General features: G+C 47.1%; 1 protein-coding gene across 1 annotated transcript in view; it reads left to right on the top strand.

Annotated features, from left to right (window-relative positions):
• The window catches only part of VSTM4 (V-set and transmembrane domain containing 4), a 98,495-nt gene that overhangs the window by 34,490 nt on the left and 37,029 nt on the right, over positions 1 to 26,976 (top strand). Inside the window, exons 4-5 of the mRNA XM_047072627.1 lie at positions 7,482 to 7,589; positions 14,085 to 14,118. Of these exons, the coding sequence (XP_046928583.1) occupies positions 7,482 to 7,589; positions 14,085 to 14,118 (142 nt within the window). The remainder of the gene's footprint in view (positions 1 to 7,481; positions 7,590 to 14,084; positions 14,119 to 26,976) is intronic.

The following is a 26,976-nucleotide window of genomic DNA, read 5'->3' as shown; positions in this document are numbered from 1 at the left end:
GATGTGATGGAAGGAGATCTTGCCCAGTGAGGGGGCAGGCACTTGGATCTAAACCCACCTCTTTCAATAGCCAGTTAAAAGCAGTGGATGGAGGCACTTGCTCTCTTAGGAAAAATATAATCATAATTGTGATCATTATTTGCAAACTAGAAGGTGTCACCCAGGTAGGCCATTAGGTTTCAAACATTTTCTTTCTCAGATCGTGTGATCTCCAACAGCGATTCTTTGCATTCCCTGCCTTTTCTTAGGCAGGCTTTGTAGCTGTCTTTTTATTTAATGACCCTCTCCTAGCAAAATAATCCCCAGCTCTCTCCCTCAGCCTTTCATTCAGGGAATGCCTGTTTGTTAGCAAAGAGATGAAAGCAACTTTAATCCACACAGAGCAAAGTAGTAAACAACTGATTTACCCCATGTTCCTCGGAGCTGCCCCATGACCCGGGCCCTGGGCCCTACGATGGGGAGAAGTATAGAGACATCCAGGGCATCCCTAAGGTAGGTCACTGGCAGCTGTAACAGCGGGAGCCCTGTTTATCATCAGATCCATAAAGATCTCCTGGGGGGTTGTTAGTAACCCTGGTTCTGGGCTCCCCACCGAGAATCCGATTATTGCATTTAGGAAGTGAGCAAAACATTTGTACTTTATTGGGGCCCAGGGTGTTTCCCCAGTACCAGTGGTCTGAGGACCATATTTAGACAACATGGCACAAAAAACAAAACTTGGTATGTTGGGAAAGGTTGCAGCATTTGGTCCCACCATGCCTTGCAGCATAATCAGTGTGTCTAAAACGCTTTGTATGATTAATAGTACTTTATAATTCACATGTAGCTATGGAAATCAGGGTCACTCTCGACCTAACTCTACACAAAAGCCGGAGCCCGACGTGGGCTTACTTGTCAACACAGAGAATGAGGTCCCTTCAGAAAAGCATAATTGGAATCCTCACTATGTAAAATGCCTCAGAGCAGCTGTTTCCAGTGTTCTTTCCCTGTGATTTCGGCAGCAGCGGCCTTGCATTTTGCTTTTTTAACCCAGCCACAGCATTGGCGAGGTCAGGGGTACAGATGAAACTCCCTGGCGCCTGAGCCCAGGCCTTTGCCCTTTTGTTCCTGGATGGAAGGGCTGCTGCAGAGAGTGCGGGGGGACCTCCATCCTCCCGGGGTTCGGCTCAGCTGGCCATGCGCCCACAGCACAAAACCAGTATCGTCAGGCCTCTTGGTGAGATGCTGGAGTGAGTTAAAATCCCTCAGGGCTGTTGCTCAGGTATTTCTCGCCAAGCAAGATGATACTACAAACTGGATTAAAAAAAAAAAAAATAGCAGAAGCATACAGTTTGCTGCCTAGACCTGAGATCTTGGCATCTGCATTTTCCCTGGGAGAGTGGAGGACTGACATTGACTTTCTAGAGTCAGCGGTCTGGCGAGAGGTGGTCCCTTCACTGTGCTGAGGAATGCTGGGGTCACTGGGCTTCACAGCACCCCCCCCAAACCCCGGCCGGCCTCAGGGTTGCCTGGCAACAGGTGCCGCCTGCCTTTCACTGGGGCCTCTCTGCCTGGCCTGCCCTGCGGTGGCTTGGTTTTCCGGGAGGGCGGGAGCTGGCACAAGTACACTGTGCACCCCGTCTCGGCCTCCCCGCCGCGTGAGTGTCACTCCAGCCTGCCGGCCCTGCCATCTGCTTCGGGGAGGCCTGGGTTGGGGATGGTAGGGAGACATTTTCTGCATGGTGGCTTGCAGTGGCGTCTAAAAATGACATCGGTGCCTTTGGAAGGCCAGCGGCAAAAGACAAAACTGCAAACGGATTTGAGGAACATAACAAGGTTTTGAGAATTATTTTGAGCGTGCAGGTAATGTGTGGCGTTTTAAAAGCTAATCCCAGATTTGGTTAAGTGCAGATGTTTTGTTGAATGTGGATCTGAGCGCTTGGATTCAGCCTCCAGACAAGCATTGTTTGGCCCGGTCTGAGTTTTTTAAAACCTTTGCGCCAACGTTTATAATTAGAGAAGTGTTTACATAAAAGTTAAGGGAAAGTCAGAAGATACAGCAACGCGGGGCGGGCATTCCAGCCCAAGGATGGCTGGCTGAAACATTGTTGCTGCTCTCAGTTCGGCAGGGCACAGCTTTGCTCTGGCTCATCCAGGAGGAAAGGTGGTGTTGGATGGAGGTGTTTTGTGACCCTGGCTGAAATGGCTCAGGGTTTTACCTTTGCAGAGAAAATCATCGGGAGATGGTTTCAGTGTTTTGAGTAGATAAAACAGGGCGATTGTCTTTATGCAGCAAAAGGAATGCTTGGAACAGAGGAAAAAATTGGAACCTTGGGGTACCGGTGGCTGCCCGATCCAGGGAAACTCAGGTGTTCTTTTTGAGCTTTTCTTCTCCTGCAAGGTGACACTTTTTAAGGTTCCTGTAGCTCCAAGAACATAACAGAGAGCAGGCACGATTGATCCTAGGCCCGTGGGGACTCCCACACAGGCAGCTGAGGCATGCCGGCCAGGGTCCGCAGCCCAGGGGGCCTGTGTGCGTGGCGGTGTAGCTGAGCCTTCCAGACTGGCCAGATGTTTGATGATTCTGCAGCTACGGCTGCCTGTGGAGAGCCCCCTTTGTGCCACGTGGTAGAGGCTGTGATCTGAAACCAGAGCTTGGACCTCTTGGAGCCCCTCGCCTCCTGCTGGGGCAGAACGGGCCACAGATGTCTACGGTATGCTTCTGGGGATGCTTGGGGGAGATTCTCACCACGACCTTGTCCCTGCTTGATTCCTGCAGTTTCGAAACCAGGGAAAGGGTTGCGAGGAAGAGGGAGTTCGTGGAGGGCGTTGCTCTGCTCCAGTGGTGCAGACACTTCAGTGTGACAGTTTGTCTCTCCAACCAAGAATGAGACTGAAGCTAAATTGCCCTTGCCTCTGTGGTCCAGGGTCCTGCGCCTTTGCAAATCCCCTCGAGGCAGATGCTGTGTCCACCTGCCCCGTGTCTGCGTGCCTGGCAAGGGGGCCACATCATTTGCTACCCTCTTGTGCCAGAAATGGCTATGCGGCAGAATCCCCGAGCAGCTTGCTCAACTGCATGCAAATCCAGGACTGGCCATATGTTCTCTGTGTTCTGGCCCATCCTGTGGCCTGTCATGAATCCTGGTCTGTGACCTCTGCTCCAGCTCTCAGAGCTTCATTGCTTAAACGGAGACCCAAGCCCCTACCTCCAACACTCAACCAAGGTCTCTACCATTTGAACCTGCAAAGCCCATGCATCTGAGACACAGGTGTCTCTCAAAACTTCAAAGGCAGTTTTGATTCTAGTTGTGGGAGAGGGTTTCCTCTGCTTCTGTCCCAGACTCCTCACATACCACCCCGTAATCTGGCTCGGCCTCCACCATCCTACTGAATTGGCTTCCCCCCCAAGACTTTTCCCGTAGCTTCCTGGTAGGAAAACCCAATGGATGTTTTCCAGCAGCACTTGATGCTATTAAAGAATCTTTCTTACATCTCCTCTCTTGGCTTCTAGAACTCTCACTTCCGTCTTCCTCTGCTTCTGTGGTTGGCTCCTGTCTCCCTCTGTAGGAGACTCTTCCTTGACCCTACCCACCTTCCTGCTCCCTTAAATATTAGGGCAGGTGTTCCTTTCACCTTGCAGCCTAGCCCTACTATGTTTTCTACCTATTGTACTTTTAGTCCAGGCTTCTAAGTTGCCGTGAACAGAAGCATACTCAAGCTAGCTTGGGCAAAAGTGCTGACTGGACTCCCCGGGGCGGTGGGGGGGTGGGGTGGGAGGAAAGGGGGGCAGGAAGGACAGAGCTGAAAGGAACCTGAGATGTCTGATTCCATCCCATTCTCCCTCCTCATCTCTCCAGCTCACTGTGGAGGCCAGCCCCCCACCTCCCCCAGCTAGCCTGCCTTTTGGGCACTTACCTAACTGCTTCTCCAGGTGCCAGGGGCTTTACAGAGGTACTTTCCTGTTGACCCAGAAATTCCACTTCTAGGAACTTAATCTTAAAAACCTAATATGAGAGGTACATCAGGGTTTTGGTTTGTGAATCCCCATCACAGTCACTTGTGAAAGGAAACAGAAACATTTTGAGTAGCCAATGATAAGGTACTGTTAAGCCACTTACATTGATATGATAAAATTTTGTCACTCTCTCCCTGTATTTTTATTCTTTCTATATATTTTGCATTTTCTATGCTATTTCATTTATTTACCTTTTAATGTTTATTTATTTTGAGAGAGAGAGAGAGAGAGAGAAAGAAAGAGAGAGAGAGAGAGAGAGAGAGAGACAGTGCACAAGTTGGGGAAGGGCAGAGAGGTGGGGAGAGAGAGAATCCCAAGCAGGCTCTGCACTGTTAACGTAGAGCCTGACACGGGGCTCAATCTCACGAACTGTGAGATCATGACCTGAGCTGAAACTGAGTTAGACACTTAATCGACTGGGCCACCCAGGCGCCCCTTCTGTGTTATTTTAGATAGGACTCAGCACAGAGCTCCAGCCCTCTTTGAAGCTCCTTGTGACCTCCTCAGGTTGGCTGAGTTCTTTCTGTATGTTTCGAGTACTAGGCACACTCTCCTATTGGTGTAAATACCATGCAGCTCTCTGATTTCTTGGTGAGGCTTTTAAATCTCCATTGTTCTATTTCTTACACTTAGGAGAGTGCTTAACGTGGCTGCTAGCTCTGTTGTAAATGTCTGTTGGCTAAAGAAATTTGTCAGCAGAGAAATATTGTTGCTAAGTTCAAACATCTGTAGCTTTTTGCTACATAGAAGGTTAAAGGAATGCTTTCAGATTCTCTTTTACTTTCTTTTTTAAAAAAATTTTTAGGGGGCGCCTGGGTGGCGCAGTCGGTTAGGCGTCCGACTTCAGCCAGGTCACGATCTCGCGGTCCGGGAGTTCGAGCCCCGCGTCAGGCTCTGGGCTGATGGCTCAGAGCCTGGAGCCTGTTTCTGATTCTGTGTCTCCCTCTCTCTCTGCTCCTCCCCCGTTCATGCTCTCTCTCTCTCTCTGTCCCAAAAATAAATAAAAAAAAAAAAATTAAAAAAAAATTTTTTTAGTTGATTTATTTGAGAGAGAGAGACAGAGACAGTACAAGTTGGGGAGAGGCTGAGAGAGAGGGGGAATAAGAGAATCCCAAGCAGGCTCTGCACTCTCAGCACAGAGCCCAAAGTGGGGCTTGAACCCGAGATCATGACCTGAGCCCAAATCAAGAGTCGGACCCTTAACCGACTGAACCACCCAGGTGCTCTCCCCCACCTTTCACTTTCTGAGCAGTTGGCATTTTCTCAATAAGATTGGTGTTAAAGTTGATTACTGGAGTTTAAGAAACGGATGAACGTTGTTATGGGCTCAATATTGGTGTTCCCCCAAATTCATGTGTTGAAATCCTAGCTCCTAATATGATGGTGTTAGGAAGTGGGGCCTGTGGGAAGTGATTATATCATGACAGTGGAGCCCTCACCAATGGGATTAGTTTCCTTATAAGAAGAGACCCCCGTAAGGGCCTGCTTGCTCTCTCTTTGTTCTCTGCCATGTGAGGCTGTTAAGAGAAAACATCTCCAAACTAGGAAGAGAGTTCTTACCAGACACCAATTCTACCAGCGCCTTGCTCTTGTGAGAAGTAAATGTTTATTTCTAAGCCACCCAGTCTATTGTGTTTTGTTATAGCAGATTGACTGAGACATATATGATCATGGTTTAACTTCACAAAAATTATCTTGAGGTAATTGTAGGTTAATATGTATTTCTAAGAAGTGATAGAGATCCCTTGTATCAGTTTGTACCCTTAACCCAATTTCTCCCGATTATAACATCTTGCAAAACTACAGTACAATATGGCAACCAGGATATTGACATTGATACAGCCAAGATACAGAAATTCCCATCTCCACAAGGGTTTCTTATAGCCAAACCCATCAACTCCCGTCAGCTGATAGCTTCCCATCAACTACTCCCTCCTTGACCTCTGGCAATCACTAATCTGTTCTCCATTTCTATAATTTTGTCATTTCAAGAAAATTATATAGGGGCGCCTGGGTGACTCAGTTGGTTAAGCGGCCGACTTCACCTCAGGTCATGATCTCGCGGTCTGTGAGTTTGAGCCCCACATCAGGCTCTGTGCTGACCGCTCAGAGCCTGGAGCCTGTTTCAGATTCTGTGTCTCCCTCTCTCTGACCCTCCCCCATTCATGCTCTGTCTCTCTCTGTCTCAAAAATAAATAAATGTTAAAAAAAATTTGGGGCGCCTGGGTGGCGCAGTCGGTTGAGCGTCCGACTTCAGCCAGGTCACGATCTCGCGGTCCGTGAGTTCGAGCCCCGCGTCGGGCTCTGGGCTGATGGCTCAGAGCCTGGAGCCTGTTTCCGATTCTGTGTCTCCCTCTCTCTCTGCCCCTCCCCCGTTCATGCTCTGTCTCTCTCTGTCCCAAAAATAAATAAACGTTGAAAAAAAAATTTAAATAAAAAAAAATTTTAAAAATAAAGAATATTATACAAATACAATCACACAGTATGTAACCTTTTGGGATTTTTTCCCCTCACTCAGCATAATTCTTTGGAGGTTCCAGATTGCTAGATGTGTCAATAGTTTGTTACTTTATCACTGAGTAGTAGCTGGGGGGCGGGGGGGTGGTGGATAGACTCCAGTTTGTTGAACCATTCACCCACTGGGGGACATCTGGGCAGTTTCCAGTTTTGGGCTATTGCAAATAAAGCTGCTATAAACATACATGTCCAGGTTCTTGTGTGAACTTAAGTTTTCATTTTCCCAGAGTGCAATTGCTGAGGTGAAGGGCATTTGTGGATGTATCTTTTGAGAAACTGCCAAACTATTTTCCAGGGTGGCTGTACCACTTTACATTCTCACCAGCAATATTGTTGAGTGACCAAGTTTATTCATATCCTTGCTAGCATTTGGTATTGTCACTGCTTTTTATTTTAGTCATTCTGATAGGTGTGCGAGATAGTTCACTGTGATTTAAATTTGCATTTGTCTAATGGCTAAGAAAGTTGAACATCTTCTCATGAAGTTATTTACCACCATATATTCTCTTTGGTGAAATGTCTCTGTACATTTCTGCGCATTTTCTAGTAGGATTGTTTGTTTATTTTTTATTGTTGAGTTCTGAGAGTTCTTTATCATCTACATACTAATCCTTTGTTGGTTGTACAGTTTGCAAATATTTCCTCCCTGTATGTAGTTTTGTCTTTTCATCCTCCTCATATGGGTGTTTACAGGGCAAAAGTTTTTAATTTTGATGAAATCAAATTTATCACGTTTTCCTTATATAGATAATGTTCTCCATATCAAGTCTAAAAATTCTCTGCTTAGTCCTAGATCCCAAAGATTTTTCTCCTCTGTGTTCTTCCCCAAAGTTTTCTAGTTCATATTTTCTGTTTAGGCTTGTGGTTCATTTTGAGTTGAGTTTTGGTAACGTACGAAGTTTATCTTACTTGGTGCATCTCCTCTGACCTGGCTCGTCCTGACAGTGCTCCGCTGTGTCCTTGCCCTCAGATATCTACATATACGCCGTGCTCGTGTGCTGTGTGGGGATTCTCAGCGTCCTACTCTTCACCCTGACCATCATCTGGCAGTCTGTGTTTAGCAAGAGGAAATCCAGAGGTAAGTGGATAGATAAGGTCATGTCTGGAATGGGAGCACTACCAAACCACAGACAGGCGGAAGACGCTGGGCAAAGTATAACCTTGTTTGAAAAATGCATCGTGAGTCAGGGATTATTTACCTGTGACTGGTGAGTACAGCGAGTGAGGAGCTGTGTCTCCCTGAGACTCCGCTAAAATCAACTGTGACCACATTTAAATTCCTCTTTTTCTCAGGTCCCTTCCTCCCGCGGTTTCAGGGGGGGGTGGCCCTTACTCCTCTCATTCTCCCAGAAGGGGCTATGGAGTCAGGTGAACCTGGGTTTGATCCCGGCTCTGCCACAGAAGACCGGTTTTAGATGTATTCCTGAACTGCACTGAGCTTCAGTTTCCTCATCTGCGAAATGAAATGGGGTAGACACTGCCTTCCTCAGCACACTGTTGTGAGTGTTATTATTCACAGTACTGGTGCTGTGCCTGGCAGGCAGGTGGGGTTAGGAAGGCTCCGCCCGGCCTGAGTGTTCACTTCCTTCCATCTCCTTTCCTGTTGGCATCCCTGATGCCCGGAATGTGTCCTCAGCCCCTTCTTGCTCTGCGTTTTCTCTCTTAATGATTCCACTTCTGGGAACGCTGATTCTTCTCTTTCTATGAAGGCTATCTGCTTTCCCTCTTCAGTCCCCACCTCTCACCAAGCCTCAAAGTCACATTTCCACCAGATCCTGTACATTTCGTCTGAACACCCTCCCTGCTGCACCCCCTTGCGGATTCCTGAAACGGGTGCGGATGCTGTAGCTCCCAGAGATGATGTGGGTGATAGCTGGGCTCTGGAATTAGGCTGGCTCTGGTTCAGATGGCAACTCTTCACTTACCAGCTGATGACTTACCCGCTCTGCCTCACCTTTCCCATCTAAGTAATGGGAATGTAGTAGGGTGCCAGGCTCTTAGGATTATTATGAGGATTAAGTTCAACGACAACAAAAACTTTAACACATTCTGACTCTCGTAAGTGCCCTGTGCGTATGATAACTTGTGGTTATGGTTACGCCTAAGCGCAAGGTTACAAAGCTGGGAAGTGTCAGATTTGGTGGCCGCGGTCTAAGGGGACACTCAAACAGGGAAACTAAGCCCTGCTTCCAGAAGGCCTCTCTGCTGAGGCCAAAGTGTGGGCAGGGCTAAGGGGACCAGGGAGGGAGGGGGTGCACTCAGGGACCAGCCTGCAGGACGCTGTTTGCAGCACAGTTAGGAGACAAGGGGAGGACGGTTCCAGAACTTTCAAGAGCTGTAGCTGTGGGAGAAGGGTCACCAACAGGAGCCGCGGAAGAGGGACCCAGGCGGTGCCAAACCAGGAGGCCGCAGGGAGGGAGCCAGGACTATGCATTCCTCGGCCCTTCGTTCTCCCTCCCTCCTCCCCTGCTGCTTTGCTTTGGTCTCACGGACCCCAAGCCAGAGGGCAGGGCCTGGAGGTCAGCCTCCAGGCCAACAGAGATCCTGAGAGGTGCACAGAGACACTTGGCACACTGGGCTCCGGAGACAGAGCAAGGCCCGTGGCCACACCTTTCTCCTTCACAGCTCGTGCCGCTCCCACTGTGCTCCGCACGGTCTCTGTGGAGCCCGAGAGCTGCCTTCATCCTCGGTATCTGCCTGCCTTGTCAACAGAGCCGGGGCTTTCCCCGGCTCCGAGGCTCCGAGACCTTGCCCACGTTTACGGGCTTGCGGCACGTGTTGCACACGTACAGATGCGCTCGCCGCCCTTGCAGACGACGGGAGTCACGGGCCATTCGCCTCCTCCCTTCTCCTTGGAATTTGGCGTGCGACAGCTGCTCAACAAATGGGGAACAAATGTGTCTGTGTCCCAGCTGCTTTGCTCCCACCTGTTGGAGTTCGGAAGCCGCCTGGGCAGTCTCCAAGCCCGTTTTGCTCCAAAGACACCTCTGCCCGTGTTCAGGAGCATGCTAGAGAGGTGTGCCTTGAGCTGCAGGTTCTGTTAGGCCTTAGGCAGAATCGGGGAAACAAAGCAAGGGAGTTGGTTCAGGAGACATCCTTCCCCTTCAGGGCCAACAAGGCAGACTGAGACACACCCTCCGGGCTTCACTCAGAGCCGCTTGAGACCCAGATCCCAACTGCCCTCGTCCCTCCTGGAGCGGGCACGGACAGCCTCGTGTGCACCTGCACGCAGTGTCCGAGAGCCTTACCGAGCTGCCAAGAGCTTCGCCTGGGCGCCTGCGGCAGGCCAGACTGTTGTTGCTCACTGGCTCTTCTACGTTCTTCTGTCATCCTCACCATCTGTCTGGAATGACAGTCCCTACTGCAACCGTTTGAGAGAGAACACAGCTGAGGAGCCTGAAAAGTCCTGAAACAAGGGCGTGGCAGAGGCCACGTCCAGCCCGATCCCGAGCCTTCCACATTTGTCTTCAAGAAAACCTTCGCCATCTGGGGGCCAGCCTTGCCAAGGAATTTCCCTTCAGCCTTCCATGGTGGTTGTAGCTAAGGTCCTTCCTGAACAGCAGTCATAGCTCCTGCAGCTCCTAGGGAGCTGGCCTTCTGTAGCCCTGGCAGGCAGGTCCTGCCCCACGTGGCCTAGGAGCCAGGCACCTCCCCACCACACTGTAGAGCCAAGGACAGAGGACTGTGGTGGGCTCAATGTTACCCCTCAGCTGGACCCCGGAGCCTTAGAGCAGCACTGCCCGGACCTTAAGGAACAGATGGTTCCCTGGGAAACCTGCTCAAATGAAATTGTGATTCAGTACCTCTAATGCGATCCCAGATGGTGTCACCACTGCAGGTGTGAGGCCACACTTTGAGTAGCAAGGCCTTAGAGCCGGTTCTTCTGAACTCTGTCCTACTCTGTCCCTCCCTTCTGTCACAAGTATTCCAAAAGGATCTCATTACTCTCTGGAAATGAAATTCATAGATGAGATATGCTTGCTGAACCCACAAATATAGAATCAGGCTCAGACCCCCTTGTCATATGGACATGGTCTGCGTTTTCTATGCAACCATGTGTGTGTTGGGCCTTCTGCACCCTGGCCACACGGAGGGAGGCTAAGCTCTCTTGCCTGTGTGAGAACCACAAAGTGTCCAGGTTCATGGGCTGCTCACATACATGTGCAAAGCATAGGTGAGCCCAGCACCTGCTCTCCCGCTCCCTTGGCAAGATCTGTCTGAAAAGAGGATATCAGAGTAGCTGTCCCCACTCCTGACGAAATCCCCTGGAGGGGCCCTGAAATAAACAGAGCCCATCCCGGAAGCCGGGAGGCCAGAGGGCCAGTGTCCTTCTCTCTCAGCCTTCCTGCTGCCCTGCCCTCACCCCCGGCCTTGCGCTGCCTCATTTTCCTGGGGTGCTCGTTATTCACGTGAGCTGGACTTAACTGCACCGATGTGTTACTTGCCTTCCACTTCCTCCCAAGCTGTGAATCTTCGTCCTGGCTCTTTGTTAGTGCCAGGGTACCTGGAACTTCATCCCAGGGCCTCTGCAGCTTTGACTCACCCTGGAAAGCACCAATCCTGATGGCTCAGGACCAAGCCCTGAGTTATTCTAATGGTTCCCCAAGCACACTGGTTTCGAATGGCCTTTACTTGTTCAGGAATTAATCCAGACTCGCTGCTTTGAGATGGCCCCAACAATCCCCCAACCTTCTCCGTCTGAGCTTTCAAAAGGGCAGTTTTTAAAAAATGTTCATTTTATTTTGGGGAGAGAAAGAGAGAACGTGAGCAGGGGAGGAGCAGAGAGAAAGGAGGACAGAGGATCCGAAGCAAGCTCTGCAGTGACAGCAGAGATCCTGATGCGGGGTTTGAACTTACAAACCGTGAGATCGTGACCTGAGCCGAAGTCGGATGCTTCATGGACCGAGCCACCCAAGTGCCCCTTAAAAGGACAGTTTTGAAGGCTCACTAGACCCAGATGGAAAGAGAGGGGCTTAACCCTGTTGTCTCTGCTCTTTGTGATATCTTGGTCTCTGCTCTTTGTGATATCTCTGCTCTTTGTGATATGCTGGAACTCTAGCCCTGGAACAGGGCTTCCTAGAGCTTGCCAGATAGATAGCGAGATATCTTGCTAGATAGCCCTGCATCAGGCTCTGAACTAGCAACACAGAGCCTGCTTGAGATTCTCTCTCTCGCTCCCTCTGTCTCTACCCCTACCCCACTCATGCTTCTGTCTTTTTCCAAACAAATAAATACACTTAAAAAAAAGAAACTGTTGGAAATTGTATATTGTTCCTTTTTCTCCTTGAACTTTTATTGTCAAGCCACTTCCACCACAAGATTTTTTCCCACTTTATTACAGTTGTTTTTGTTCATACTTCTCCGTAAAAATAATGTGTATAAAGATTTTAATTAAGGATTTTAAAATTTCCTTATTCCATAAGTTTCTAGGTTTTAATTGTTTTTGTGTTGAGTTACCAATATTACATAATTAATGAGATCTAGAAAACGGGCATAAAGAATCAAAACTCCATGATGATGTTATCAATTTTGATAATAACCATACGGAGAACATTTCATTGGAAATGTATTTTTATTGAAGTAGATTTGTAGTTTACTTCATATACCCTTGTATGAATTTGCTTAGTAATAGAATTCAGCACCAAATCTATTCCTACTTTTTACATAGATGCTAACCCTGAAATACTTCATTCCGCATAAAAGAAGGCAGGAATGGATGAAGTTTTCTTATACTATTCAGTACTTTGTGTACTACGGAGTTACATGTCCGAAGTCATATAGTGATCAGTCATTGAAAATGATTTTTAATACTCTCCCAGCTGACAACTGGATTAGGTTATTATTTAATCCTTGCTGAAAGCAAAGTATTGGAAACTTCTCTGCTGGTGAAAGGTTTAGATGCCCAGCCATTGGTCATTTGCTTTCTCAACACCGGCACCAAGGTTTCAAATCATTTCTTGTTTGGTGCCTACTATTTACCCTTAGGACAAGTCTCCATAGTACAAGCCAGGATGGGTGAGAGGCGTGCGTTCAATTTTGTGCAGAGAAAGGATGATGTGATGAGGAGGGAGGGAAAGGAATACAGCCAGAACTCAGGCATGTTTCAGGAGAATGAATTCTGAGGAAAGAATACCATGGTAGGTGAGGATCTAGAAACTGCTTTCCTCAAAACTGCCTTTCCTAAGAGTACCCAATGGTGTGCAGATCCCAGACTAATGATCACTGATCTATTTAATACATCTAGAGTAATTCCAGGAATATATGAATTGTTCGGTAACTACTAACTGTGGTTCTATTATTGCTGCATCTGGAAGTTATCCCGCACAGAGCAGGTGCTCAGTAAACAGAATGCAGAAGGAATGTACGTACTAATAAGGGGTTGGAACAGGTGAACCTAAAGAGCCCTCTCTAACATTGAGATTCTGTCATGCTGGTCTGGAACCTGCCCTGGTCACCTGCAGGACAGATCACGCCAAAGTGTCATAGCTTAAAACATCAATGATTTTATTTGCTCACAATTCCATAGGTCAGCACTTTGGGCTGGGCTTAGCTGAGCAGTTCTTCTGGTCTTGGTTGGAGTCGCTCCTGAAGCTGCGGTCTTCTGGTGGATGAGCTGGGGCCTGGCTGCTTTGGGGCATCAGCTGGGGGGACTTGTGTCTGTTCCATGCGGTCTCATCTTCTAGTAGGCCAGCCAGGCTTCTTTACGTGGTCGCAGAAGAGTTCCCTATGACAAGAGAGAGAAAGTGAGCAAATATCAGGGCACAAGGGCCTTTTATGCCTTTGCTTGTGACATATTGGTTATTGTTTCATTGGCCAAAGCACATCTGGTGGCCAAGCCCTGGGTCAGCGTGGGAGGGACTTTCACAGGAGTATAGTTAGATACAGGGAGGTATGATTCATGGGGCCATTGGTGTAATGATCTACACCCAACTCCAGGGCCTATGGCTTTACTTCTGCTTGAGATGAACTCAGTTGTGAGCATAGATTGAACACTTATTTGGATAACTTCCTGAGTATTCTTATATTTCCTCTGCAGCTAAAATCTGGTTTTTTTTCTCAATGAGACCTACTGTGGAGGATGTCTTGCTCTAAGACTGTTTTTCCAAGGACCCCCACTTAGTCCTGGAAGAGCACTGATCAGAGAATGAAAACCCATTTTACAGAGAGGAGCACCTAAGTGGAAATAGGTTTCCCCAAAAGGCTTTCTCATGACTGAGGTAAAACTTTGAAGTTGGGTGACTCTGTTACTCTAGGACCTTTCAAGTTAGAACCCACCTCAACCTAGCTTGGCAAAAAAAAAAAAAAAAAAGAATGTTTTGGGTTAACAAACTAGGAGGTCTGGGGTATATGGCTTCATGCCTGGCTCAATCCAGGAGTATAACACTATCAAGTCACTGCAGTGTCCCTACTATAGTTCTGCTGTACTCATCCACAGAGAAGTATGAAAGCCCCAAGAGGTGACTTGTATCAACATCTGGGCAACATTTGGGCACCTGCATTTCTTGGTGATTCCTGGAGCTTCTATATCTAAAGTAACATTTATTTACCATCTTCTTTTTTTTTTTTTTTACAGTGAGACATTATTTGGTGAAATGTCCTCAGAACAGGTAGGAATATTTTCTTTCTTTCTTCAGATGAAACTGTTTGATAGTTTACTTTCTATCGATATTACCAAGAAATTGGTTAAATATGTATCTTTACCTAGGGGGTCTGCATGTTGGTCTGCACGTTGGCCTCAAAATGTGTGTCCTTCATGCCCTTGCATGTGTCTAGATTCCATGCTCTGGTTATCACCCCCAGAGGGTCCAAAGAAAATATGGCTCATGCTGGTTCAACATACATGCTGGAGGAGGCTTGACGCCTGCTTTTGGAGAACCGTGTCCCCTGTTTAGGAAGAGGCTAGCAGCTTGGACTGAACCACTTTGATGCCTTGTGACCACAAATACTCCTAATTCCCTTTCACCAATGTCTGCTTGTCCTATGCCCCACTCTGCAGAATGTGGCCATTAGTAATATATGTGGTAAGATGCTACCTTTCTAGCTCGTGGAATACACCTTACAGGAAACATAACGGTTATAGTAGATATTGCAAACTCATACTGTTTAGAAACTTGACACTTCTGGTCTAGACACAATGGCATAGGTCAATTTCTCCCTGCTCTTCCCTGCGAAGCACAACCATAAACCCTGAAAATAATATCAGAGACAACCAAAGGAGGACTCAAAAGTGGTAAGAAAAAAATTATGAGAGCCAAAGACAAAGAAAAAAATCCTAAAAAGAATCAGAGAGAAACCATGTATGACCTACATTTGTGCAAACACAAATTTGAATGACAGTGAATTTTTCATCTGAATCCATGGAAGGCATAAGGACCACCAGCAGTGGTAGAAGGGGGATCATGTGACTTGGAGCAGTGTGCAATGCTCACGTTCAGCAGCATTGTCAGTGGAGGTGACCTTTTTAGGGGTATCGAGCAGGGAGGTCCAATGACTTGACTAGCCTGAACTTTTGGTCACATTTGGGGCAAGTGTGTTTCTGGCTGAGGCAACGTGCATGTGCAGTGGAGAATGGAGAACACCCAAAAGAAGAGAAAAATACCATGCAAATAGTAACAATAAGAGGGATGGTAGTTAAATTAATAGCAGATGAGACATAATTTAAGGCAAGAAATATTACTGGAGACCAAGAAGGAAATTTCAAATTATGAAAGAACAATACACCAGGAAGATACAACACATATAAATGTATATGGGCCTAACAACGGAGCCTCAACACACATGAAGAAAAATAGAAAAGTGAAAGATGAAGTTGATGATTCTAGAATAAGAGCTGGATATTTCAAGATCCACTCTCAATAATTGATAGAATACCTAGACAGAAATTCAAGGGCACAGAAGATCAAGCAATTTGACCTGACACATAGAGTAGGAATACTCTACCCAATGACCACCTACCACACCTTTCAAGTGCACTGGGAGTATCCTCCAGGATAGACCAGATGCGAGGCCAGAAAACAAATTTGTATAAACTTAAAAAGTTTATGTATGTAAGAAATCATACAAAGTTTGTTCTCTAAGCAAAAGAATTAAATATAAATTAATGACAGAAGGAAACCTGGGAGAATCCCAAATGTTCTGAAATTTAAAACAACACACTTCTAGATAATATGAAGAAGAAATTATGAGAAATTAGAAAATATTTTGAATTGAAAAGAAATGAAAACAAAACACATGAAAACTTACAAGATACGCTGCTAAAGCAGTGCCTAGAGAAAGAATTATGGCTTTAAATGCCTGTATTAGACAAGAAGAAAGATCTCAGATCAATACCCTAAGCTTTCACCATAAGTAACTAGAAAAAGAAGAGCAAGTGAAATCCATTGTAAGCAGAAGAAAGGATATAATAAAGATTAGAGCAGAAATTGATGACAGGGAAAACACACACACACACACACACACACACACAGAAAAAAAATCAATAAAACCAAAAGTTGGTTCTTTGAAAAGATCAATAGAATTGACAAATCTTAAGTTAGACTGTACATGAAAATAAAAAAGAAAAAGCCAATTACCAAATCAGGAAGAAAAAAGGGAATCGCTACAGACTCAAAAGTTAACAGCATTATAAGAAAATATTATGAACACTTTTATTCTAAAAAATAAGACAACATAGATGAAATAGAAAAACTCTTAGAAAGACACAAATTATCTAAATTGATTTAAAAAGACAGCTATAATCTGAATAAACCTATAATAAATCAAGAAATTGAATTGTTAGCTAAAATCTTTCCAACAAGAAAAGCCCAGGCCCATGCTGCTTTACTGGTGAAATATATCGAGAATTGAAAGAAAAAATAATACTAATCCTTCACAAATTATTTCAAAAAGTTTGAGAAAGCAGTCTTTTCAACAAATAATGCTGGGAACTCTTACAACTCAATAATAAGATGACAAATAACACAAAAATGGACCAAAGAAAAGAGATTTGAATAGATATTTTCCTGAAGAAGGTATATAAATGGCTAACAAATTCACAAAAATATATTCCATTTCGTTGATCATTAAGTGGTACAAATACAACTACAATGGCTGTAAAAAGACAATGATGTCAAGTGTTGGTGAGGATGTGGAGAAACTGGAACTCTGTTCATTGCAGGTGGGAATGTAAAATGGTGTAGCTGCTTTGGAAATCAATTTGGTAGTTTCTTAAAACATTCAACATAAACTTACCATATGATTACCCAGAGATTTGACTCGTAGGTATCTGCCCAAGAGAAATGAAAGCATATGTCCACACAAAGACATCCATGCAGTTGTTCACAGCAGCTTTGTTCATAATAACCAGGAGATGGAAACAATCTGAATGTAGCCATCAATTGATGAATGGATAAACAATATTTAGTAATCCGTTTGATGAAATACAATGCGGTAATAAAAAGGGACAAACTGCTGATACATTCTGCACATGGATGAACTTCAGAAACATTATGCTAAGCGAACTAAACCAGATGCAAAAAATATGTATTGTATGATACCATTTATCTGAAATGTCCAGAAAAGGATAAATTTATAGGAACTGAAAAGAGTTGCTTAGGGCTGAGGGTAGGCGTAGGAATTAACTATAAATGAGCAAGAGGGAAATTTGGGGGGTAATAGAAATGTTCCAAGACTGTAGTGTAGTGATGGTTGAGTCATACACTTGAGATCAATGACTTTATGGGGAGTAAATAATGCCTCGATAAAGGTATTTGTTTCTTCTTAAAAGTATGTGCCCCCCCCCACACAGAGCCCTAAGGACTGGCATTTCAGATATGGGGGGAGGTTATGGCTGGGGAGCCCAGAGGCTGTGAGGAGCCAGCCTGCCGGTGCTTCTCAGGATTTGCCTGCTGTGATCTACTGTGTCCCTTGCCTCGCTAACAAGGAGTGCCATTTGGGCCCCTCCCTTCCTCTCCGTTTGGTAATAGGGGTAAGACATGCTCCTACTCTGAGCTGGTACCAAGGCTAGACATATAGTAAGGGTGTCACCCTAGTCTTGTGGGCCTTAGAGTTTGGTCACCCCCGGCCGTGGGATACCTACCAGAGGTCAGTGATGACCACAAAGTCCCATTCAGATGCCACCCCGCTACCAGCTGGTGCTGTCTGTGAATCTGTGAGTGCCTGAGTTAAGCTCTCTCCATGGGCATGTCTCCTGTCGGGCCAGCCACAGATCTACCTCTGGAAAGCCTGTCTTTACTCCACTGCACCCCAGGACCATGTAGGGGTGCCCCGCCGACTTGTATTCATCTTCCCGATTAGGACCTCAGGCTGATTTGACTCAGTGCAGCCCAGATTCCTTGCTAGTGAACTGGTCGGTCCCTTGGCTTTCAACTGGTTCTGGCCTGAATTGTGCTCTGCCTCTGCAGCCCACACAGAGGCTCCTTCTGTCCCTGTCGTGTTGGGGCCTCCCGACCCCAGCTCCATCCATGCAATGGCAGTGGGCAGCTGGGCCCCTGGAGTCTCAAGCTATTATTGGGATAAATGTCCTCTGTCCTCTGACCACTTCCTCCTAAGGGAGAATGGGCAGAGAGCACAGGACCAGGGCAGGATGCCAGGAACAGAAACCCTCAGGCAGGGGAGGGACCCTCAGGAAGAGGCCACATGCTGGCACTGTGGCTGCGGTCACCAAGAGGAGGGCCTACCAAGTGACTGGGACAGACCTGGAGGCTCTAAGGGATTCCATGACTTATTGCGAGAAGTTCATACTGAAGGAAAGCGAGTCTCGTTTTGAATATGTGCCATCCCCAAAGTCGGAAGTTGCTATCCCCTGGGAGGGGGTGGCCCTGATTTGGGGGTTGGGAAACTGTTTCCTTCCCATGGCTAAGTGCTCTCCTGGAACAGAAAGCTGGGCCAGAGCATCTCAGGGTTCTGCAAGATTTTTCAGCTCCCTAAAAGCAGCTCGAGGAGTGAGCATGATACTGCCCCCAAAGGTCCCGGAAAGGCAGATTTGAAATGAAATGCCACCAACTGCATAGAGCCCCACACCATGACACCTTGTCCATGGATGCAGATGCCTTCTTTCCTGTAGGTCAAGTTTAAGAAAAGTTGCCAAGAGGATGGCCGTGGGCACCAAAAAGGCAGTTCCCAAACAGTAGATCTGTTGTTTGACCTCTTCTTACGGGTTTGAGAAATTGAAGTGCACATTATGTTCCCTGTGCCAACAGCAGTTCCGACGGAAGATATCCAGGCTTTCTTCATGTTCTCTGGTGTGTGTGCTCTCTCATGGATGAACAGGGGCACAGACTATTTATATGCTGGATAAGTTATAGGCATAGCATTACTGTGGTTTGTGAGCTTTGTTTAAAGCACTTTTCAGTTTTTTCTGAACCATCAGAAATTTTTTTTTTTTTAAAAACATACCCTGACAGTCGAAGTATGGGATTTAATTAATAATTGACTGGTTCAGAACCTTAGTGTGAAGGCAGAGGTGATTTCAAAGGGAATCTAAAGATACCGGCTCTGAACTTAGATGTGTAACTACTCGCTTCATTTCCATAATACTGAATAGTGGTAGGATTATGGAATTTGTTTTTTCTGTGAAAGGTAATCTTCTGTGATGCTGAAAGATTCTGGGGCCAGGCTGCCTCGGTTCAAATCTGGGTTCTGCCACTGATTGCTGTGTGCCTTTGGCCAGCTTTGCCACCTCTCTGATGAAGGGGGGGGGAAGCTGGCACATAGTGTTGTTGGCAGGATTCGATGAGTTAGTCTGTGTGAAGTGCTTCTGATGGTCCTGGTAAATGGTGAGCTCTATGCAACTGGTTTTTGTTATTATTCAGTCACACTTGGGTGATTCTTTTGTAAGGGATTTCTTGTAAGGCCCGTAGGGCAAGGATAAAATAGCGCACAGCCCATGCCCTTGAGTGCTGCATCAAATGGGAGACCTAGAGAAACAAAACCATGGCAGCATGCAGGTGGTGCCCACCAAGCTGTCATGGGCACCCAGATGAGGTGCTCCTAACCCCGTCCCAGGGCTCTGTGGTTGGTAAGGAAAGCTTCCTGGAGGTGAAATTCAGGCCAAGTATTGAAGGAGGAGGAAGAGTGTTTCAGAAAAGGGTTGGGCGGGGGGCGGGGGGGGGGAGGCAGCACACGGAAGTGGGGAGGGAGAGTGGGTGAGAGGCTGGGAGGATGAGGTCACTTGGTCCATGATGGTGAGGAGCCTTGCAGGTGCAGGGCAGAGCAGCAGGGAGGAGAGGCTGGAGGGGGTGGCAGGGCCAGATGCCAGGGGATGGGCACAGGGCTAAGCATCGACACATGGCATCTTCTTCATTCCTCACCACAACCCCAAGAGTGGGTGGTGTGATGGTCCCATTCTCCAGATGAAAACTGATATGAAGAGTGTGGCTTGTGGTGAGGTCTCTGCCAGGCAGAGGTGGAGACGCGAGGATGCCAGCCCGGGGCCACCTGGCTCCAGGACTAATGCACTGTCCCAGACACACCGGGAAGCTCGGACATGGTTGTGAGCACTTCGGGGTTGGCATGCACACAGGTCAACGAGGAGGAGACGCTAGAGAGAGTCAGGGCAATGGACGCAGAGTGGGAAGGGTGTAGCCACAGATGCCGGGGAGGGCGGTGGCTGCCCTGCGTCCCCCTGACTTTGAGAAGCCAATGTGCTCTGGTTATAGGCATCGATTTGCAGATGTGCCAGCCATTATTGTTCTTTGCTTGGGTTTTAGCCCACACGTGTGCCGAATGCCTCCCCTCTGGCCACGTTCACCTGAGCAAGCAAGGTGGCGAGGGCCGGATAGCAGATGCGGCCGTGTGGCTCCTGGCCCCCGTCCTGCATCCCTGACATCCTTGCTGTGCCTCTTATCCTCACCCCACCCCAGCTCTCAGGCTCGGTGTCCCTCCCTAGTCCCCAGGCAGAGGAAGGCATGAGGAAGACCGACCTGTGAGATGGAGCCTGGTGGTTATTCCTGGCATCATGTAAAAAACATTCCGCCCAGGGGCGCCTGGGTGGCTCCGTCGATTGAGCGACCGACTTTGGCTCAGGTCATGATTTCACGGTTCGTGAGTTCGAGCCCCACATCGGGCTCACTGCTGTCAGCTCAGAGCCTGCTTTGGATCTTCTGTCCCCCTCTCTATGTGCCCCTCCCCATTTCACGCTCACTCTTTCAAAAATGAATAAACATTAAAAAAAAAATCCCACCTGGATTTGGTGTTAGCTGAAGCCGTGCCACCCAGCAGCTTGACCTTGGGCCACTCGAGAATTTGTCACCCTCCACAAAATGGGTGCAAATTTGCTTTTGTCCTTATTGCTCAGGGTCGTGAGGATTCAGTGAGATAGCAGTGGCTGTGGGCTAATTCCTCATAATTACTCACGGTGTGCCCGTGTACCTCCACTTGTGAACACTTTATGGGATTTATTTCTAATCTTCATAAAACCCTGCAAGGCACAAATTAGTCTCCCCAGACTAAGAACAGGAATAAAACTGCCAACTGTTAGATAAATAGCTAGCCCTCTGTACTATTTACGAACCTTCTGATTCCAGGTGACAGGAAGCTAGCACAGATGGCGTTACCTAGGAAGGGACTTGGCTGGCTCATCTGACTAGGGGTGCTGCAGTGGTTGGGCCCCAGGGAAGCTCGGTCTGGGAGACACAGTGTTGTTGGGGTGATGGCGTCTATTCCCAGCCTGTCTCTGGGCAGTGCTGCCTCAAGGATTGGCGTATCCCCAGGCCAGGCTGGCTCCCCTTGGGAAGAGAAAGGTGGGAGCAAGTGCTTTCCCACCTGGCCTAATGAAGGAATTGTCTCACTTCCTGACCAGCAAATACAACCGCACCCTGGTGGTAGGGGACCGGCCTGAACCAAGCATGGTGGCCAGAGGATGGGTGGGGCCAATCCCACGCAAACACATACCCTCAGTGGTGCGGGCGATAGATGCAGGGCATGTAACCCCAGTGACCTCTCTGCCATTTTTCTTATGACCCAAGACGAGAACACTGCATGGAACCACTAAATATTAATGAGGCATGATCTTACCAGTTCGTATTCATAGATCTTAAATTCACAAACAAAACCAGTGGCCCGGCAAAGCTTCTGTGCAGGCTTCACAAAGCCGGCAGGGACTGCAACGGAGAGCTTTAACAACGGGGCCCCAGCAGAACCTCTCAGGTTGTGTAAGCCATTTATAATAAAAGGCCATGGAGGCTGTGGACAGGGAGGCGCTTTGGCAGCTCCCTCACAAGGGAGCAGCTTTTATTCTGATGCTGCTTGGAACGTGCATGCAAAAACCCCATAGGGTAGAAGCAGCAGAGAAGAATACACCTTGACCGCCAAGGGTCTGCCGCTCTTTTCTAGATGCACCGGTTCTGGCTCAGGTTACAGAGAACTCTGTCATGTCTGGCTCCCTATTCAAGGACTCTGAGAGAGATTCCATAATAATGATGGTAATAATACTGGTAAGATAATGCAGTAGGTGAAGCCCATTAAACGCTCATTGTGTACTACATGTGGTTTTATGTTCTTGGCATGTCATATAAAAAAGAGTCATTTCAAGGGAGTCACCGTGAGCGGGTGGTACCCTTTGTCCATCTTGAGAGTGGAGTTCTGCAGCTTTGAGCAGCTCCCGGCATGTGGTAGCCATTAACCTTGAGTAGTCCAGTGGCATGGGAAACCCACAAAGCACGCTCCAAAGCCTAGAGAGAGAGGTTGGGAAATTTGCCCTATTTGCACGAGTCATTGGCCTTTCTCAGTGGCAGCCAACCTGAGGAGGGGGGCTGTAATTGTGCTCCTCCCCCCTCCCCCAGCTTATTGAGATATAATTGACTGTAACTGATAATGACAGTGAGTGGCCGCCATAGTTGTTGAGATCAGCGTTCCTCCTTCAAGATTCTACACTTGAAGCTGCGGGGTACAGGGTTAGGGGGTGACGAGTGGGCTGCATGAAATCTTGGAAAAAGGAGCACAGAGCTGCTTGGCAAGGAGCTCGTGATCCTCTGGGGACCCGTATCAGGCATCGGCATTGTCAAAACAGAGCTATGTGGGCAGGAGGAAAGGAAGCACATGGACATTTCTGCAGATAAAACAGGCAGCTAAAGCAATGACTTTCAAAGACAGCGTGGAGAAGAAGGGCTCGAGGGGTGGGGTGGGGTGGGGTGGGGAGAATGGCTCCAGGAAGCAGGCCTGGGGCAGGTGTGGGCAGGACCAGAGCCCGAACACCTTCCTCAGCCCCACTCGCGGAGGGCTTTCTGAGCTGAGTTCTTTTGATTGACAGACAACACTTGGCATGAGAGTTCAGAGAGCAGCAAATCCCCTTGCAGCACATGACAGACAGCTGTGTGCCCAGGGACGAGGGTGCCTGCTCATTCAATAGGAAACAAGATTAAACAGACCTTAAGGAAGCATTTTGATTCATAGTTCCTATTTTGAGGCACAAAGATTTCCCGGGACCGAAGGAAACACTTGGCCTCTGGGCGCGTGAGGGTTGGATGTACGAAAGTCCCTCAGCGTGAATGGTTAGCTGTACCTCTAGTATTATCCCAGACACAGGTGGGTGTTAGGACAGTCACTGATGTGTGGGTGAGGACTCGTATGCCACAGGCACTGTGGTTCAATATGAGGGGTGCTTTGATCTCACATTTAGTTATGGAAGCAAGATGTGGCTGGGTCTTAGTTATAATTTTGTTCTTTGGTGGGATCAGCTCAGTTTGTGCTATCGTATTGTTTTTTTCTACTCCCGAACACTCTTAGCTATAGAGTAGAGACACCAGATTTCCACATGGCCAACCTACCCCCTCCATTTTGACAGGTGACGTCACTTATTCCAGAGAATTCCAGGTATAGGAATTGTGCTCCCCTCCTCCTCTGTCCAATCCTAGGCCAAGACGGCCCTTGGTCTTGGGCACCAGCCACAGCTCTTGCCTCCAAGTCCCCAGCGCTCTAGTTGGGCCCTCTTCCTCCCACCCAGGCAGGGCTTTAGCTGCTGTAACAGTCCCAGATTTAGTACAGACTTAAATGCAATGGAATGCTGATATCGCCTTTCAGTACCTTCTCTTTAGGGAGCTGGTTTAAGCCCAGAGCAGCCATCGTGGATCTGGCTTGATTTACCCTCTTCCTGTCCTAGTTTTCTTCTTCTCTGTTGTCTGGGCTGGGCCCAGAATCCTTGCTTCAGGGCCAAGGAGGCAGGCCGCCCTGGATCAGATCCCACGTCTCCCGCCTGGACCTCTCCGAGGCTTCATTTTCCCATCTGGGAGGGTCGGAGATTATGGATATTGTGCACTTTTCCCAGTGCTTTGCCTAGGATAGAGACACACGTAGCTCTTGTTAACTGAAGTTCGGCGAAGTGTAGTCGCTCACAATTTGTTCGATACCTAGCAAAACCCAGGTTGCCTGCTCCATCCGGTGTCCTGGGGCTGCTTGGGGGTACAGCTTCTCCCTCCTCCTTACCCACCTGCTGTGTGCTGTGCTGGTTCTTAGATAACACAGCTGTACCTGTGGCAACAGGAGGGCATGCTGTACTATCTTGGGCAGAAAGATTTTTTTGATCAACGTGTAGGTTGAAACTGGTAGACCTCAGGGCTGAGACATGGTGCCAGGTGATACCCAGGCGGCGACATGATCCTCCCTGGGTAACACTGTGAAGCATCACCCACTGCACTCATGCACCAGAGATCTGGGTCAGTGCCCCTGAGCTGCTTCACGTCCTGTCTACGTTAAGCCGTGCCAGCCAATCTGACCCTAATAATAACCCTGTGAGTTAGATTGCAAGTGTACTTCTCCCCATTTTACAGATTGGGGGATGGAGGCCCAGGAAGTGAGTGACTTATCCAGGGTCACCTCTCTCGTCAGAGTGGAACCTGCTTTAGCGCAGGCCTTCTGCCCCTTGTCCAGTGCCCATTCACCGGATCCAGCCACCATGTGCCACAGAGCAGAGGTGCCCAGCTTTCGTGGGAGGGAGACGCCTATGAGAGGTGTCTGGGCCAGATGTTTGCACCTGTTACAATACCCCCCACGTGTGCCAGCCACGCAGCCCTTGTGGGAACCAGAAAGAAAGCACTGCTTTCCAATCGCACACCTCTCTCATTTAGATGGAGTTTCTGGCCCGTTTTCTATCTGTTTTGGTTTGACTGGCTCCAGCAATGCTCACTCCCTTGTGTCTGGGACAAAACACAGTCCTCTTCCAACCTAAGGTATAGAATAACTTTCCTGTAAGTGAATCATAAAGTGGACTTTTCTTTGTCGAAAATTTCGACCAGTCTTGCTGGCTCATTGGGAGAAATAATATTTTGCGAGAGAAATCATCTGTCACGTCACTGGGGTGACTCATTGTATATGAATTCCCATCATTGAAGTATGAATTAGGGCTAAATTTAGTTCACTGTAGTTTTGCTGTTTTGAAGGAAAATGGTGATGACAAAGCAGATCTTTTTTAGCTTGCTGAAAGCCCTGGGTCTGATGGCATACATTTATATAAATGATGTCCCCGAACTTTCACTTTATATTAAAGAGCTAAAGAACTAAGTCCAAGAAAAAAGAAGAGGAAGGAGGAAATATTTGATTCTGCAGGGTTTGAGGTACAACTGGCAAGGACGATCCAAGCTCAGAGGCAGTAGGCAAGAAAAAAAAATATTGAATAATTTAACAAAAAGAAACAGATCACTGTGCGTTAATAGGAAGCCAAAATTCAAAGGGAATTGGGAGGAATGTTTGCACTAAATACGTCCGGCTGATGTGAAAGGTGTGTGGCAATCTTTAAGAAAACTCGAGACCCTAATAAATAATTACAGATGTCCACACATCATTCGTAAAAGAGGAAACGTGAGGAGACAAACGCTGGAAATGTTCATCCTCACGAACAGTCAGAGAAATGCAAGGAAAAGGGAGATCCCGTTGTTATCCATTGAGTAGTTTTTTTAAGCCGATAAACCAGGTGTTAAAGAGGATGAAAACAAATCTCCTCATCCGTTGACCGAGTGGCTCTGAAGTAGGGCTAACTTGTTGGAAATCATTCTGACAGTGCAAATTAAATACACTTTAAAATGGTCCTCCTCCACGAACTAGTAATTCCAGCTCTAAGAATCTAACCTAACACAAAAGTCTAAGAGTAGAAAACCATTATGCACAAATACATTTATAACAACATTACTCACGTGTCAGGTATTACTGAGATGCCAGGGAACGGTTGAGTACCGTGGCCTACCTGTCTTCTCACCGGAACAGTGTCAAGATGTCACAATGTGGAGAATACAACTTAGGTAAGAAGAAGGGTGCAAAATTATGAAACAGTGTGACAGTAACACACAGTGTGTAAAAAACAAGGAAGAGTTGAAACTTGTGTTCACACAAAAACCTGGACACAGACGTTTATGGAAGCTTTATTCATAATAGCCCAAACTGGGAAGCAACCAACATACCCTATGGTAGGGGATTGGATTTGGAAGACGTGGTACGTCTAGACAATGGAATATCATTCAGCGCTAAAGAGGAATGAGCTAGCAAGCCAGGAAAAAACATGGAGGAAACTTAAGTGCCTATTACTATGTGAAAGAAGCCAATCTGAAAAGGCTACATAATGTATGATTCCACCTATATGACATTCTGGAGGAGACAAAACTATGGAGACAGTAAATAGATCAGCGGTTGCCAAGGGTTGGGTGGGGGGCGGGGAGCAGGAGGAATGACTAGGTGGAACACGGAGGTGTTTGTGGCAGTACCACTATTCTTTATGATACCGCAGTGGCAGATACATTGTCCAAACCCATGGAACTCACCAAAGTGAGCCCTAATAGAAATTATGGACTTTGGGTGCTAATGATATATTGATGTAGGTTCATCACTTATAACAAATGTCCCACCATGGTGAGGGGTGTTGATAATGGGGGAGGCTGTGCCTGTGCGGGGGGCGGGGTGGGGGGCATATGAAAAATCTCTTACCCTTTGCTCAGTTTTGCTGTGAACCTAAAACTTCTCTAAAAAAAAATAAACAAAGTCCATTAAAAAAATTAAACAAGAAACAGGAAAAAGACTGGAAATATTTAAGAAGGTTGTGTTTTGGTTAGGATAGACTTATTTATTTTCGTTTTTTTCCTCCATGCCTGTAATTACCATTTGAAAACATGAACATGCATTAATTTATAATGGAAAGAAGAAAAAATAAACGTTTCAAGGGTTTAAAGCTATGAGATGAAGCTGTACATGTGGTTGTGTATTTAAGCAATTCTGAGAGTTTTTGATCCCTTGTTTCCTCTTAGTGGTCAGCGTTTTGTAAACGCACATTCCTTTGGGATATCTGTGAGTTTACACAGTTGACCCTGCACTCTAAACTCATGGCTGGTTAGAGTTTCCGTTCCCAGTAAAAATAAGCCATCTTTGGGGAAACTCAGTGTGATCTATATTCTTGGAATTTTTCCCACAATGTGTGGGTCAATCTTTGTTCATTTAAAAAATTTTTTTAAATGTTTATTTATTTTTGAGAGATAGAGACAAAGCAC

The sequence above is a fragment of the Lynx rufus genome, unplaced genomic scaffold (assembly GCF_022079265.1).
Source record: "Lynx rufus isolate CCGP_SWC_20201006 ecotype Redwood Valley unplaced genomic scaffold, mLynRuf1.p SCAF_11, whole genome shotgun sequence".
Classification (NCBI taxonomy): Eukaryota; Metazoa; Chordata; class Mammalia; order Carnivora; family Felidae; genus Lynx; species Lynx rufus.
This window is presented reverse-complemented; position numbering and strand designations above follow the sequence as displayed.